Source organism: Cyrtonyx montezumae, unplaced genomic scaffold (assembly GCF_038088225.1).
Source record: "Cyrtonyx montezumae isolate F1298 unplaced genomic scaffold, pur_monq_1.0 scaffold_17, whole genome shotgun sequence".
NCBI classification, from domain to species: Eukaryota; Metazoa; Chordata; class Aves; order Galliformes; family Odontophoridae; genus Cyrtonyx; species Cyrtonyx montezumae.
Genome location: NW_027071903.1, coordinates 3145823 through 3161936, shown reverse-complemented (window position 1 = coordinate 3161936; position 16114 = coordinate 3145823). Strand labels below are relative to the sequence as shown.

The 16114-nt window shown below is 35.3% G+C and overlaps 1 protein-coding gene across 1 annotated transcript in view; it reads left to right on the top strand.

Moving 5' to 3' along the window:
- Positions 1–16114, top strand: part of WWOX (WW domain containing oxidoreductase) — a 465049-nt gene that overhangs the window by 87985 nt on the left and 360950 nt on the right. Inside the window, exon 6 of the mRNA XM_065733128.1 lies at positions 12476–12564. Within this exon, the coding sequence (XP_065589200.1) occupies positions 12476–12564 (89 nt within the window). The remainder of the gene's footprint in view (positions 1–12475; positions 12565–16114) is intronic.

Below are 16114 nucleotides of genomic sequence, written 5' to 3'. Positions count from 1 at the left end.
AGGGGCCTAAGAGAATTAGTGAGTCATGCTTGGAAGTGCTGTGTTGTTCCTTGTGTGTTTTGCTGTGTTCTTGAACTGGTCATATTTGCTCTCTAGATTAGAAAAGACAGAATAAAGTAAAAGAAAACAATTCTCAGAAATGGTGCTGAATGATTCTATGGGAAGGGAGAAAGGGGTTATTTTCACTTAAAATTGTCAGTCATGTAGTTGAAATTGGCAGTAGTCATGGGCTTTTCAAGCTGTAGTGTATGAAAATGCCAGGCAGAAGTTTACAGCCATTGTGCATCTCTCTGAGTTCCAAGAACTTTTTGGAAGGTACATCATGGCCATGAAACTTTTACCTGAAAATAGTACAAGGACAACAGGATTCTGTAAAATACTTGGCATAGGAACCATGAGTTTCCTTTGAAAACCTGCATAGTTCTGACTGCCACTGTGACACAAAGCAAGGAGTGCAACAGTTGTTGCTGCTGGAGACCCAACTTCCTATTCATATTTGTTTTAAGGATTTTAGTCTGGACTATTTATGAAATTGGTTTGATAGATTGTCTGCATTTGATGCAACAGTTTGTCAGGAATCTTTGCAGTGTTTATTATTTTCTTATTTATTAGACCCTGGGACACTTTCAAATGACTGAAAAGCAGTCACGGTAAGTGAGAAGTCCATTCCTCAAAAGCTTTTTATTTTTTTCCTTCTTCTTTGTCTTTTTTCTGTGTGTAATATTTTACTTAATTTTAATCTGAAAGCCTGAATTGTTTCCTCTCTAAGCAAAAGCTTTTTTTTATTATTATTATAAAGATAATCCATTATATCATTTCCTTGCAAGTCAAAACATTGATTTTGTGCCTTTAAACAAGTTTCCCATCTGTTAATACAGTAAGTTCTAAACTGAACTAGCAATGTATGTCAAGTAAAAAAATACCTTGGATGACTTTAGGATTTTCCTTTTTGATGTCTTGATTTGAATTCATGTTACTAATTATATGTTGGTCACCCACAAAAGTCTAAGCAAGATAATTACAATATTTAACTGTACACTATATTGATATCTAACATACAACCTCATCATCAAAAAACATAACATTCAGACTGGTAAATAAGGACAAGCAATCCTTAGACTGTTGCTGAAACCAAACCAGCAGTAAGACCAGAGGAAGATCCCTGTGATCTTGTGTAGTCCATGACCACTTGATCATTCCACTCTCAGTTGCATGAGATCCACATTGAGGAAATCTTAGTATGAAAAGCAATATAAAAAATTTGAAAGTTCTCTTTTTCTTGTAGTCTATGACATTTAAAATCTTTGGAAATTATGTGTATGTATGGAAATACGTTATTTATCTTCCATCAGAGTAACAGTTATTCCAGTGTTATGGCAAAACCCCTTTATTAGTCTGGATCGTGAATTTTCTTCATTTTGTTTTATACTGTATGGATTTTTGGTGTAACTACACTTTTAGATCTCATTGAATGTAATTTATGTGTTGTCTTATAGAAAATTTGTTTCATAATTCATTAATTATTTACTATTACTTGACCTTACAGTACATAAAAAATCCTATCCCATAACTAATTTCAATTCTATGGTTAGATCAATCGCTTTCCACATCTTTTATATTATTTAAAATGGGAATGATGAAATGTTCTTGCTCATTTCTCTACAGTTACTGAGAGGTTTGAAATGTGAGTGTGTAGGGAATGTGCAGGGTGACCCCTGCAGACCTGGGCAAACTGCTAATTGTACTGCAAACGGAAAAAAAAAGTTTGGTAAAAAAAGAGCAGTTCCTTTTTGTAAGTGGAACTGGTGGCTGATGCTCAAGTGAATACAGTCTGAGGCTGTTAAAAAAAGCAACATATATTTTCCAAAAGTCTTCTTAGTTTTTTTTCTTTTGAATGTAATAGATTATAGATTACTACATAGCCATTAATTGGTATTTCCTCTCCACCTGTACTACCTGAATATGCTAACAGTGCTTCAGAATGAGTTAATGTTGTTGAGACTGTAAAGCTGGTGGGATGTCTTTGTCAATTGCATGACTGGATTGTTCGCCAGTAGTATCTGTGTAGCCCGTACTCTGTGGCTGAGGTGATGCGTCGTGTTTATATTTACAGTTCAGAAACAACGTAATATTTTATTGTAATGGGACTTGATAATAGTTTTATTGTGTAATAGGAAGTAGTCCACAATAAACAGGAAAATGATGAGGGTTGTCTTAATGATAATGAGCTTCATTATCACAGTACTTTGAGAGTCATTTTAAAAAGTGTGTTGATAAAAGGAATAGAGAAATCAGGAATGCACTTGGTGTTTCGAGGAGTTTTTTTCTTCTCTGAAAAGCCACAGTGGAAGTATCATCATAAATAGCAGTCTTGAAATGATATTTTAAACAATAAAAATGTTTTTTTTTTTTTAAATAACTTATAGTAGTCCCTCAACCTGCACCAGCACAGAAATTACTTTTGTCCTTGCCAAAAAAATCCTACCTCTTCTTATTATTTAACTTTTTCCTTGAATTTGCCTGCATCTGTCTCTCTCTCTGTTTTACTTGGACAGATTATCAGGAAGATATTTTTGCTTTCTTTTTTCTCCCTTATTCTTTTGGTAGTTAAACGTGACAATACTACTTTTGTCCAATTTAGCATATTGTATACTATACAAACTCTTGACAATACTAACGTATAATTGTACTAACCAAAAACCATTCCAACCATTCACGTATATGCTTTTATGAAGATGAGATGTAACTGACAGTATTTAATTTTACTTAAATGGCAAAATCTTCTTTAATATAGATTTTCCTAATGCACAGGCATAGTTAGGAAAAATTCTGAGTAGATTATAGTATTATAAAAGGAAGTGCAGTTAACTTCCTTGAAATATGCAGTACAATGTATGGATGGTGTGTGGAAAATAGCAAAATGAAAAGTATAATGCTATTTTCCTAAGCCACATTTGGTAAATGCAGACTTCTGCAAGGTCAGCAGTTATCCCGGAGTTGAGCAGAAACGTCTTCAGTGGCTTTAACTTTACCAGTGCCCTTGATGAGGTGCGGAGTTGTCAGTACTCTCGTAAAATTCCTCAGTGATGGCTTCTTCTGTTCTCTTTATTTCCTTAAGTGAACATCTGTCTAATTGTTCACCTCCATTGCTTTAGTGCTTTCCTCATGCTTTCTCTGTTTCCAGACAATAAACTTTATTTTCTTCATAAGAATTCAGTCTACGCAAGGGTATTAGGCAGCTTGTTTGCACCTTTTAATTTCTGGAAGTTTTCCAGAAGGGCTTTTTGCTGTAGTTCCAATGGGTTCATCAGTGAATCATGTAACATAATGCAGCATTGTGTTTGGTTTTTTATCCGTTACCTTCTGTTTATAAACATCTGCTTGGAAATTTTCTTTTTGATTTTTTTTTAATATGTTTTACATTTTTGCATGTGGCATATGGATAAGATATACAGTAGCTGCTATTTTTTTTCAGGTGTTCAGGTAGGTACAGGCAGTATTTACCTAAAAAGTTTGGGAAAAGCCTAAGCTATTATCTTTTCAGCAAAAAAAATGTAAGGTAGAAAGAATACATTCCGATTATTTAGCAATATCTGTGAAATCTGAATTAATTTAATAACGGAGTGACTACAGTAAGGGCTGCTATTAACCCTTATGGCAGCAAAACTGTAGAAAGGATCTAAAAGTCATTATGTCCAGCTGAGAAGGTGCTACTCACAAACTTACCATGCTGCTTCTCGTTCAGTTCTTTGTGTTTCAGTTTTGCTTCTTTGGAACGGTATTTTCTTTTTAACTTGCTCCTCCATCCCTCTAGCTATTAAATATTTATATCAGTCTTGGCTGCTTATACTTTGGGTAGATATTTTCAGTTAATATTAGTGTTTGATCTTGCTTTTTTTGCTGCTTCACGTGCTACAGTGGCAGCATTTCCTTGTTTTGTATGTACAAATCATATAACTGTAATTCTAAGCTATAGTCTTCACCCCTGTAACTATATGATTTACTGGCAATTTCTATGTAGGAAATTATGTAAGAAAAGTAAGTACAGTGGTAGGTGATCATTGTCTCTCCCACCGTATTGCTGCATGTGTCCTTCTGTTCTATATAGATCCAAAGTTTATTAAAAAAAAGCAAACAAACATAATTTGTGGAAGAAAATTTCAGCTTTTCATGTTAGCAGTGCTTAAAAATGAGACGTTATTTTGGATTTAATTCCCATTTATGCTGAAACTCCACTTAACTTTCTTGGTAGAACAATGTGACCTGAGCTCATGAGTCCTTCTGTCTGTGGCTGAATGTGCTTGGCTGTATGCATCTGTAAAACACGCGGCCTGGACTTTGAGCTCTGATTTTTATCCATCTCTGGGATTGCATTGGGTTTTTAATGAAGGCTTTCCATCTACATTGTTGATCACGAGTAGAATAACACAATTCCTGAGTTGGGCCACATTTTCAATGAAATTTAAATCTAGTCTTTTTCTTCACGTTTTCTCTGTTGTATAATTTTTATTTTGTTAGAAAGCAAGTATAAAAAAACCCACCTTTTTTGTGTCATCAAAAATCAAGTGGCATAATGCCAGGTTTCCATATTCCAGTACTGTTCAAATATGCTTGATATTTTCTTGTGCATGCAGAAAGACTTAATATATTTCATCAAAGTCTATATTGTGAATATTGAGTTTGTATTGAGAACCTGATCCTGCCAACCCTTATTTGTACAAGAAATCTTTACTAATGTGATTCAGTCCTTTTATTTCACTTTCTAAAATTACATACATCACAATGTGACCTGAGATGGTTTAATTTTGTGTCTGTCTCTTAGCCAGGGGATGTGAACAGTTGTGGAAGCAGAAGGAAAAATTTGTATTTGCATTTATTTCTTTGAAGACGTAGTCCTGTAGGATACCTGCATTATCTTGTTCAAAGCTAGGAGATTATAAGCCATCAACTGCAAATTACAAAATATTTAATTAATTTTTTCAATTTCCTCGTTTGTCTAAGGATTTTTGCTTACATTGAAGAATCTTGGAATTATTATTAAAGAAGTAACATCTTTTAAGAACCTCCGTATTTTTCCAGTATTAAGTGTGTGTGTGAATGTGTAAACTGTACCTTCAGTCTATTGGCAAGCTTTGAGGTGCTTCTTAACGGCTGCAATACGTTTGAAAGCCTGCAGACGTCACTATTCTGCCAATTAATTGCGCCGGACTGTTCCTAGAGAGCCCTGCGCCCATGTTTTAAATATGTTGCTTCCACCTGGCAATTATAGCACTTTGCTCTTAATCTGAAACAATTCCATCAGATTTATTTTAAAATTCTTACTTCGTTTTCAACATTCCACTAAAAGAAATACTAAACTTTCCTTTAAGCTTATATAAGCCGCAGCCTAGGACTGTCTTTAATTATTATTGTTGTTTCAATACAGATTTATGAACTATTTACTTTGTGTCATACAGCATACCATTTTTAAGCAACATTTTTCAATCTGAACATCGCTTCCAGGAGGGCAAGCTGCCCAGAACATCAGTGATCTCGCAGTTATTACTTTGTGTCATATATAATCTTGTTTTTTCCTGCAACAAATAAATCTTTGGGCCTCCCTGCAAAAAACATTTGTGGTTACAGTATAATAAAAATAAACCGTTTGTCGTGACTGCAGCTGACATTTATCAGCCTATTTGTGGGTGCTCTTTCTCTCTCTGTATAATACGGAACATAATTTGTCACTTTGTAAATACATTCCAGCCTAAATCCCTGCCGGCATCTGTTAGTGTTTGAAGGATTAATGCACTGCGCAGTGCATGTCTGCACTTTCCGGCAACAACATAGCTTATGATTATGGATCATGAGAGAACAGGGGAAAAGGGTTCATTTCGTATTTACTTAAACACTGTTGCCCTTTTGACCATCATGTTTTTCTCGACTTGCTTGGCATCTGTAGTAAGGACGCTAATGTTTTCTCTATGTGCAAAATCTAAATGAGAAATCCTGGTGTAAGTTTTATACATCCGTGTGTGTGTAGTTGTACATGTAAGATAGCACGTCTTTAATGCTGTGGATGATTAACAGTAACAGCCTCAAACTGAGCACTTTTTTAGATGAAGACGGTCTGCAGCTTCTAAATTATCCCAATGCTGTTCGCCTTGTTGCTGCTTCTGACAATGTGTTCTGCTATCACTTCAAATCTTTCAGAATGAAAAGAATTGAAAGCATTTGGATAGGAGGTTCTCCACAGTCCAGATCCTGTTACACATTCCCAGGCTCCCTCTATTATTCTGTAAACAAGAATATGTGTTTATTAGAACAGTAAACCATACACATGTAATATATTGCCAAGATTACTTGAGATTCCCCAAGATGAATTTAAATGAGCTTTACAGGAGTGGGGTTTGGAGATGGAAAGAAATGATCTATATCCAGGGAAAGAAAAAAAAAATCCAGCTAAAAGTAGGCTTCCAAGGAAATACCAACAGTTTGTGTACATTACGAGCTAGACAAATTCCTACTGCCAAAACCTATGGTAGTTTTTTTTTTTTTTTTTTAATGCATGTACTTGTTATTGAAGCAGATGTGTACTGCGTGCAAAGGAACCGTACGCATCCAAGAAAAATCAGGGACATTTGGAGCCTGCAAATTGAAGTATTCTGAAATTATAGTCTAGTAATGTCTGTTTTTTTTTTTTTTCTTCTGTATGGTTAAGGAATAAATAATTTTTAAAATGACCTTTGGAGACTGACTTTAGTTACACTTTATCAGCATGATTTAGGGTTGTTGTAGTGTAGTTTACTTCTTTAAAGGTTTTTGCATTTCTTTTTGAGATTAAAGCTTTTCCTTTTTACCTTTATAATTGTCTTCAGTATATATAAAAGGCCAAATTTGCAAAGATGCTGATCTAGGTGTTAGCTAATGTAAAGATGGTGAAATACCAAAGCGTTGCTTATAGTGCTTGTATTTATTACCGAAGACTAATAAATATTAAAACCTGAAAAAACATTGTGTGGCTACAAAGACAGATGAATGTATTTTGCATTTCTTTTTGTATGTAGCCATTTGTAGATACGCAGTTCATAAATACTGGGGAATTAAAGTGACCTATTGCATGACTAAGAAAGCACTTCCACGTCCAACTCGAATTACAAATTATAGCTAGGGAGTTCTGTAATGTAGCTGCATTTATGACATAGAATTTAAATTATAGGTAAATTAATCGTTTGGAAGAAGGAAAAACATTGTTGGGACCAAATGCAGTGTTGGTGTATGGCATTCTCAAAAATTGAACTCCTTCCTATGAGGTCTCCTTTACTACTCTTCCATGTCTCTTGTCTTCAAAATTTAAATTGTTCATTTGTTGCCTTTATTTTTAATCTCTAGGAGGAGTCAGACTTCCTTGCTGCTTTTGTAACCAAGTTGAGATTAAATCTCCAATTCAGAAATTTGTTCTGGACTATCATGTTAGGGAGCTGCCATTTCAGCTGTAAGACATGCGTTGGTAGTCCAGTCCTACTACAGCTTGGTGGCTTTGTGTTTTTCTGCAGGCGCCTCTTACTTCTGTAACTTGTAGATGGTGTCAACAAGATAAAAGTTTTTTTCTGCAAAACCATCCATAAACGTTCTGAAGAAGGGGTGAAAGGAAAATAATCATCATAATCCAGTCTTTGTGTTATAAAATGGAGGTCCAAAGATGATCAGTAATCAGTCTGGTGTGTGTCTCTGGGCTACTCTTCTAGCAAAGAGATTTGTTTGTCCCATTCAGATCCACGAGAAGGAGCTGTGTAGCATGCAGATCACATGCTACACAGCTCCTTCTCGTGGATCTGAATGGGACAAACAGTATGTCCCAGTATGAAGCAGGCATTACATAAATACAGTTTTGCATGGAGTACCAAATGTTGAATACGCTGGGGACAATAATATTGCAGTCCTAATCCTGAGTGAAAGCCTTTTTCCCTATTATGTTCCTTGATAAATAGTGCATGGCACTGGCTATTGGCTGTCATAAGCTGTGTGTCAAATTGCCAGACATGCTTCTAAAACATCCTCTACTTTCTCCTCAGCATGGAAATGGGGGTTTATTTGGGCACTGCTTATCATATGCTGAGTTTTGGTTATTTGTTTACTTTATGTATTTTAATATAAATCTTTTTCTTGAAGATTTTTTTTATTTCACACACTTTGCATAACAAGGCGGTCATCAAGATTATCAGGCTGATTTTTTTAACCAATTTATTATATTTTCAGTCCCTCAAAGTCAGTTATTTTTAGTTGTCCAGCTTTCAGTTAAGGGCTTTTAAATGCCACAGATATATACACGATACATTTTGAGGGTAAAATTATGCAGTAAATTATCTAGTGTCCACTATGTTAGATTTTAAGTAGGCCCTCACAGAATGACTTGTACTTACATGAGATACAGGGGCTACAGCATATTTATTAAGACTCTTCAACTCTGTATGAAACTGGAGCAGTCAGAAGTAATGGTGTCTGCTGAAAGATTCTTTATCATATGAATTTACTTTTAGTCATCTATTATTTATTTCAGCTATTTTATATGCCATTATAATAAATATTATGACAGAGAAAGCTTTTATGCTTCAACTTATTGTACTGCTCTTCACTTCCTTGCAATCCTTCAGGAAAATGTAGCTATGCTTTACCTATATTTAACGTAAATCATCACTTACATTTGAATGAAAAATTCACTATGAAAAAGGGCTCCTTCTTCAATACCAAGACACAAATGCACAATCATGTTTACTGCCAAACTACTCTACCATGCAGTGTTCATTTTTAAACAGTTTTTAAGCTGTAAAGTGAATACATTGCATATAGTGAAATTGCTTGCTTTCTGGATGTTTTCACTTCCTTGTTAGTTTCTGCCTCGATAAGCATTTTTCTAGCATGAGTGCAAAATATAGCCAATTGCACATAAGCATTTTTAATATTTTTGCTTCAATAGGGAACAACTTGCATACAGTACTAAATACAGTGTTTTCTGGTGTTATTTCTATTTAGAGCAATGAAACTTACCTGGAAATATTGATAAAATGCTTTCAGAACTGAGCATATAACCATCAAATATGAGATAAAATTTTTACTTTCCATTTTTCAAAGTGTTACAGTGTTGTTGGAGGGGGACTTGTTAGGAGCTAGAGAACTACATGTCTTCAGCTGCTTCTTTGGAGACGTGATGCTGGTGCAGGACCAGCATCATGTCTCCGAAGGATCTTGTTAGCCTTGAACTGCTCTTTGGGCCGTGAAATGCAAGTCTTTCTCCAAAGACCAATTTCAATCAAAGAGTACAACCATGTTTCTCTCTTGCACGTGTTCCCCTTTTGGCAGATTTGAAAAATTGGTGTGGGTCTGGATGTGAGGGTAGCTTTGGGTGTGACAAGGGCACCAGCTCGTTTGGTACAGGCTCTACACAGGCACTGTGTAGTAATGGTCCTGTGAGCTAGAAATGAGCTCCCTAAATTTTTCTAGGCCCGTTCTGTTATTTAGTTTTTCCTCAGATTATGTAATAGAAATGAAAGTAGTAGGAGGATTAATATATTTTATCAATTTAATTTAAAGAACTCTAGAGTATGATGTCTTAGTGTGTTGAATATTATGATGTCTGTTTTAAGCTTGACTGTCTTTTGTGTTTGGGAAAGTGACAAGTCCCATTTAAGACTTCTCAACATAAAATGAGGCGTAATTTGGTACTGAAAATATGTGGAGTAAAATGGTGAGAGACATCAGCATAATAAAATTATGACACATTAGATCAGGATTTGCAGCATACCATTAGCAATCAGTTCTGACTGTGGATTACAATGACAATTTTCATGCCTTTTAGAAATATCTTTTCTTTTTTATTGTCTTTTAAAATAAAAATTGTATGTTTTTTTAATAATTGCCACAATATCTGCCTCCTAGGCATAATGGGAAAGAGGGAAAACATTAAAGGTAATGCTGAGCTACTGTAAGAAAAAATAGAAACCAACCTAAATCTTCATTCCTGTCACTGGTTGGAATTACTATTACATGATTAGGGATGTAGCTTTCAAGTACCTTGCTTCATTCATAGCTTTCTTTATTTTTTTAATTTTTTTTTCAACTGTAACATGGAAGAGAGTAGAAAAATCAGGAGTACAAGTGGGTTGATACTAAAGACTTTGTGTTTCTGTCCTGTAGGAGAAAATGATGGTCTCTGTGAGAAATGCTCGAATCTGGGTTTACAAGGGAGAATCTGAAGCAGAAAAGTTAAGAAACTTGCCTAAGCCCACAGGTCCTTCCCCAGTTACTGCTTTGAGAACATACTCAAAGCACTCAGCCTGGCTTTCTGCGTGCTGTCATAAACTTCAGTGGCACATTCTGCCAAGAGTGCTATGAACTTCACATGCTCAAGTTTCTCCTGTGAGGGAAGCAGAGCAGTTGAGTGTCTTCTGTGCTCCACACGCACCTTGTGAATATTCAAAGGAACCACAGTCTGTTAGCATCCTTTTTTCTGTGAAGCAAAAGCAGGGAGACTGTTGAAAAAGGAAATATTTTGCCGTTTGTTTCTGCTACTTATTCAATGGAAAAAGTTACTAAAACCATCCTTACCATTAAGAAACCATATCAAAAATAACCTAAAAAAGTACTTTTTTAAATTTCATAACAAGCAGATAGAGTAACTAGCAACTTGGTATAGTGTATATATATATACACTATAGGTAGAGTGTGCTGAATTACTTTGTTTTTCTATTTTTTAAAATAATTTATTACCCCTATTACACCCCTATATTTTTAGCATTCTTATCCTTTTCCCTTTGCGAGAGGGAGGAGAATTTTTCGACTGAGGGAAGCCAAAGCAAAATAAACTCAACTCTGTACACTACTTATCTATTAAGTAAACGGCTTTAGACTGCAAAGTTGAAGAGATTTTTCTGCAGCTCTATTGCATAACTCAGGGCAGCACTGACTTTCTCAAGTCTGACCTTCAAACAGGAGTAAACATTTACCTAGTGAGGCAAAATGAATCCCAGTGCTTTAATGACATGTGTCTTGTGAGAGCGCAAAGGCTCTTAGGAAAGTTGTTTTGAGCACCTTTATATTTCCATCAATGGATACCTCATGATGGGAATGAAACCTGCCAAAATTTGTCTGTATGTATTCTGCTGTCTTATTTTGTCTGGTTGGAGTAGGGGAAAAGGAATTTCAGTGACACTATTTAAACCCAGCCTGCAAGGTAATTGCAGCAGGCAGAATGGGTGCTGGAAAGGTAATTTAACAAATAAAACAATAATGCAAACAGATATAGTGAGAAAAGTACCAGATGCAATGAAGCACAGCAATCAGGTAAACTGATTGTACTTATCTCTTAGAGTAGTGCTAACATTTTGTCTAAATGATGACTGTATACATAGGAATGAGTAGCACTGGAATTGCATGAAGTGTCCCTCTAATTTTTTTCGGCTGAGTGAGATAAGCAAGTTGGACTGAGGACTGGGGAGAAGTACAGAGTCCATGCCAGCTTCCTGTAGGTGCCAAAAAGTTTACTGATCCAAAAATGAGGGCAAGAACAAATGCGCAGATACAGTATTCATCAGGAGATGTATGCAACCTGTGTGTCATGATGCTTTGTTTTCCATAGAGGATGTCTTAGGGCAGAGCATTTTTGGATGAACCAAAGACAATGGCTGGGCGTTGTGGTGAAGTGACACAGGGCGCTCACTGCAGCCAAGTGGAAGCTCTTTCAAAATGGTGGCTTCAGAGAGCTGTAGTCTTGGGCTGGCTTCCCCCATCCCTTTGCAGTGGAAATAGAGTTTGGGTTGAATTTGTTCTGAGATTTCAAAAGGAATGAGGACAGGGATCTTGAAAATGAAAATATTAATTGTTGTTTGGCTGGTGCCTATGCACCTTCAGGTTAACTTGTCCTTTTGTGGGATTGTACATCCTTTTCTTGGCATTAAGATCATAAGCTATTTGTTTAGAAAATATTTTACTCTGTTAAACTCTTACCAAATGAAAAACCATGTAGACTGATAGGTTGTTTTCTACAATTATGCTATGAATAATAGATAGTTTTAGGTTAATATTCAAGATTGAATTTAGCAGGTTTTATAGAGTATTTTAAAAATATATTTCTATTGGCTTATTTAAAATGCGCATGTTAAGAATAATGCTTCCTGCACTTTTTGTTTCATAGCTTATGTAGAGGTTTTACCAGCTAAAGGGGAGGAAAAAGATACCTTAAAACCACCTCATATCAATTCATTGCATTACTTAAAGCTGTGCACTATATGGCCTTTAGCAGAACCACAACAATAAAATGCTGTTTTTGGCACTGAATCGTGTGCTTGTCCATTCCTATTGATGATTTGTATTCACTTTGGGGTTGTAATGTTGAATGAGAGACTCAGACTTCTTTCTTAATACGTTTGTTCTAATCTGATACTGTGAACTAAACTTGCTGTTATTTGTCTTTTATTTATTTTATTTTCTCTTGTTCTAGCATAAAGCCAAAGTAGAAGCCATGACCTTAGACCTCGCTTCTCTTCGCAGCGTGCAGAACTTTGCTGAAGCATTCAAATCCAAGAACATGTAAGTATTCAGATTACATTAACAATTTCTTGTTATTTATCAGCTGAGCAAAATTGGCAGAACTCACCATAGCTGGACTGATCAGAAATTACAGTAGGTAAATGAGACTCTTTGTTTTCATCCTAGAAAATAATTACAGATCTCTAAGTATTAAACGTGTAGCCATATCTTAAGCTTAAAGGAGGGCTTTGATAACTCTCTAGCTATTGAGAAAGGCCAAAGATTAACTGTATAAAAAACGGCTCAGGCAACTTTTATCAGCTCTGCTGTGGTTTGAAAGTTTGTGGATGAGCAGTTAAGTGCACTTGAAGTCTTACTTTCTTGTCTAACCTTCTGTATCTTTCTTATTTTTAAACTATTTTTAAAAAAATGGCCCTTGAGCTGAACAACTCAATTTTGCAGACTTGGGTCTGAAATAGTCCATAAAAATTTAAAAAAAATATATATGCTAATGATAATAACTGATCCTAACAAAAGGCCAGTTTATTTATTCAGGTTGAATTCCAAATGCTTTAGCTTGAATGGTAAATCTTTAAATTGAATAAATTATTTGAAACTTGTAAGTGCCAACCCTTTAAAACAATTCAGCATTTTGTGCTCTTATCCAGGTTTTCCAAATGATGTAAACTATTTTAACTCATCTTTTTTTTTTTTTTTACTGCAAATGTTTTTATAGTGCATACACTTCTGACTGTACTTTTGAAGAGAATATGGTCTCTTAGAAAATTCTGAAAATATATATTTTTAGGGAAAATATAAAAAATATATAACATTTTCACTTTTTATTACTACCAAAGCTAAATTATAGTTAGACAGATGATATTTTTGGACCTAGAGTTCTCTTAGATTCAAAGAATTGTCAAAACTGAATTCTACTGCCAAAACTCTTTGTAACAATCTTTTTGTACTACATAGCATCTTCATGTCTTCAAACCTTCATGAAATACAAAGACAAAATCTTACAGTATCGAAGCTTTAATACTCAGTTTCATAACATGTTTTAATTTAGAACAGAAAGATTAGAAAGAAACTTAATTTAATTTCTTCATGCTTTTAGTATGCTACATTTATTTAAAAGGATATGGTACCGTGAAAAGTTAAAACCACCCTTCCTTCATACGCAGTTCTTAACTTGATTTGTGCATTGCCAATCATATCGTACAGTCATCCCATGCAGTCCATTTGGTATGCATGTTATAAATCCTTAGAAGTGAATGTTCTTAAATCAAATTCTGCTCTGGAAATAAGAAAATGAAAAGATTTGGAATCAATAAAACCTGTTTGACTTTTGTTAGTGTGCATTGTTTTACCAGTGTTGAGCTGTGTTGCCCCTGATCGAGTTTACTAATGTTTTGCTCTCATTTTATTCTGACAAATTTTAGCTGTAGACAACAGCCTCTGGATATTTCTGTCTAGAATCTGTGTTCAGATATGTGTGTGTCTGGTGGAGCTGCTCTAAGCATTATAGAAAAGTCAAAGGCCTGGTGTCTATGGAGAAGCTTGTGGAGTTTAGACAAAAATGTATTTTCAGCTATATTTTGTTTAAACTTTGGGTCTGGATGGAAACCAGACTCCCACACTGCCTGTGAGTGAGTCTTCTATCTGATACAGATACAAAGAGTTGCCTTGCAATCATCTGCACAGGCAGGAGTGTGGACTAGAAGACCTACTAGGTTTTTCTGGCTCTGATTTTTTTTTGTGATATAACTATATCTAGATGTGGTCAGAAAAGCAATTATATGGCAATAGCATCTTATTACTGCAATGCCAGCCCTCTCTGTTTTCCAGCACTAATGTGCACTAACTACTTTTGTCTCTGTTTTGCAGTCATGTCCAGAGGCCTTTGTCAGATCAGTGATTCCTTTGCATTAGTAGCTTTTTGAGCAATTGAACAAAACCTTACAGGCTTCAGTGTCAAACTGAATGAGACTTGTACTTTATGCTTTGGCAAGTCCATAAGCTGTTAGCTTAACATTTGTAAGGCTTTGGTGTCTCTGCTTTCCTGAACCTGGACAAGAGGGCGTACTGTCATGCACTCACAGTTCTAGCACAGTAGCTGTAAATTTTATTTATGAGCACAGGAGATTTTGGGTAAGTATATAGTTTTCTTACAAAATCTCTTACAAATTCTTTATCAATAAAGTATTAGAAAAAGCAACTTTTTTTTTGTTTTCTGAACAGAGATATCATTTGAGTTCTGATAATAGAACATTTATAGTTCTTGGTTACTTGGGCAAAATGACAGTAGTTTTTTAAGTGTGAAGGACCTAATAGATGATAATTTTAAAAATAGAGAATAGATTTGTTTGTCTTCTTAGATTCTGCTCTTCTGGAACATTTTGTGGCTCTGGATCTTACATCTTATCAACAGATAGAAAGATGTACTCAGACATCACAGCCTGGGAGCGGGTTCTTCCTTGGCTGATAGCTGTTGAAAGAGTCTTGAAGGACTGTGTTTCACAGATCCTTTCCTGAATAAGAAAGCTAAAGTGGAACTACTTTGGAAAAAAGTATCCCTAAATTTCTTCTGCTTAATAGATTAAAACATCTTCTAGCTGGGGAAGGGATGAAGATTGCAAGGGTTAGAGGAAAAAATGCTGAGCTAGTAAAACCAGGAGAAAAAAAATGCCTTCTTGAATGTGTTTGAGAAATCAAAGAGATCCTGGAAGCTACTTGAAGAATGGAGAAACATCATCCTCTGCTCATCAGGGGCTGGTTATATAAAAAAACAAATAATGCAACAGAGGGACTGTTGAGAAAAACAAATAATAAATGGAAGGAAAGATTTACTCTGGAAAGGAATATGTAATACAGTTTGGAGTAGTTCTTAAGAATGAAGAAGGCTTTCTTATTTAAAAGTAAAAATCAGATGATTAATCTTAGATGCACGAAAAGTCTTAAGAGATTTGAAAGGAACCTTGTATTCCTTCTTGGATTTGTTAGGCGTTGCAGCCTTGTCCACAGATAAAATTTCAGCTTAGAGTGTATAAACACTGATAAATTATCCCATATTCCTATAAATATACTCCAAAAAATCCTTTATCCTCATAGAAGAAAATAGATTCTGTTTCCATTATTTATACTCTTCAGTTGATACAACTGCTTCTTTCTGAGACTTTTTTTTTATCCACGTAGTCTCAAATGAAACTTTGGGATAAAAGACTATCCTAGGTCTTGCAGTTCTGTGATTGCAGCTGAATACAAGCTTGCCTTACTAGCAGAACAGTGCTTTCCAGTTTTAATTTCTCTCTCAGTTAAAAAGATTCTGTGGGAAGAAAAAGATAAATGAATAATTACAGTTCAATCTCCCGAAGTCTTCTGACAGAATACGACAATATTGCTGATCTACCTCTTCTTTCATTGTGGGACTGCAACACAGCCTGAACATGGTTTGGCTGATGCATGAAATGGTACTCTGACCTGACCACCAGGTAGCGTTGAAGAGTTTGCAAAACAAATTGTTTAGAGAAAACATTCAGTATGGCACAGCAGCAGTTACTAATTGTAGGTTCTCTTGGAGTTTTGAAATACAAAGCTGTCATTTCTGTGA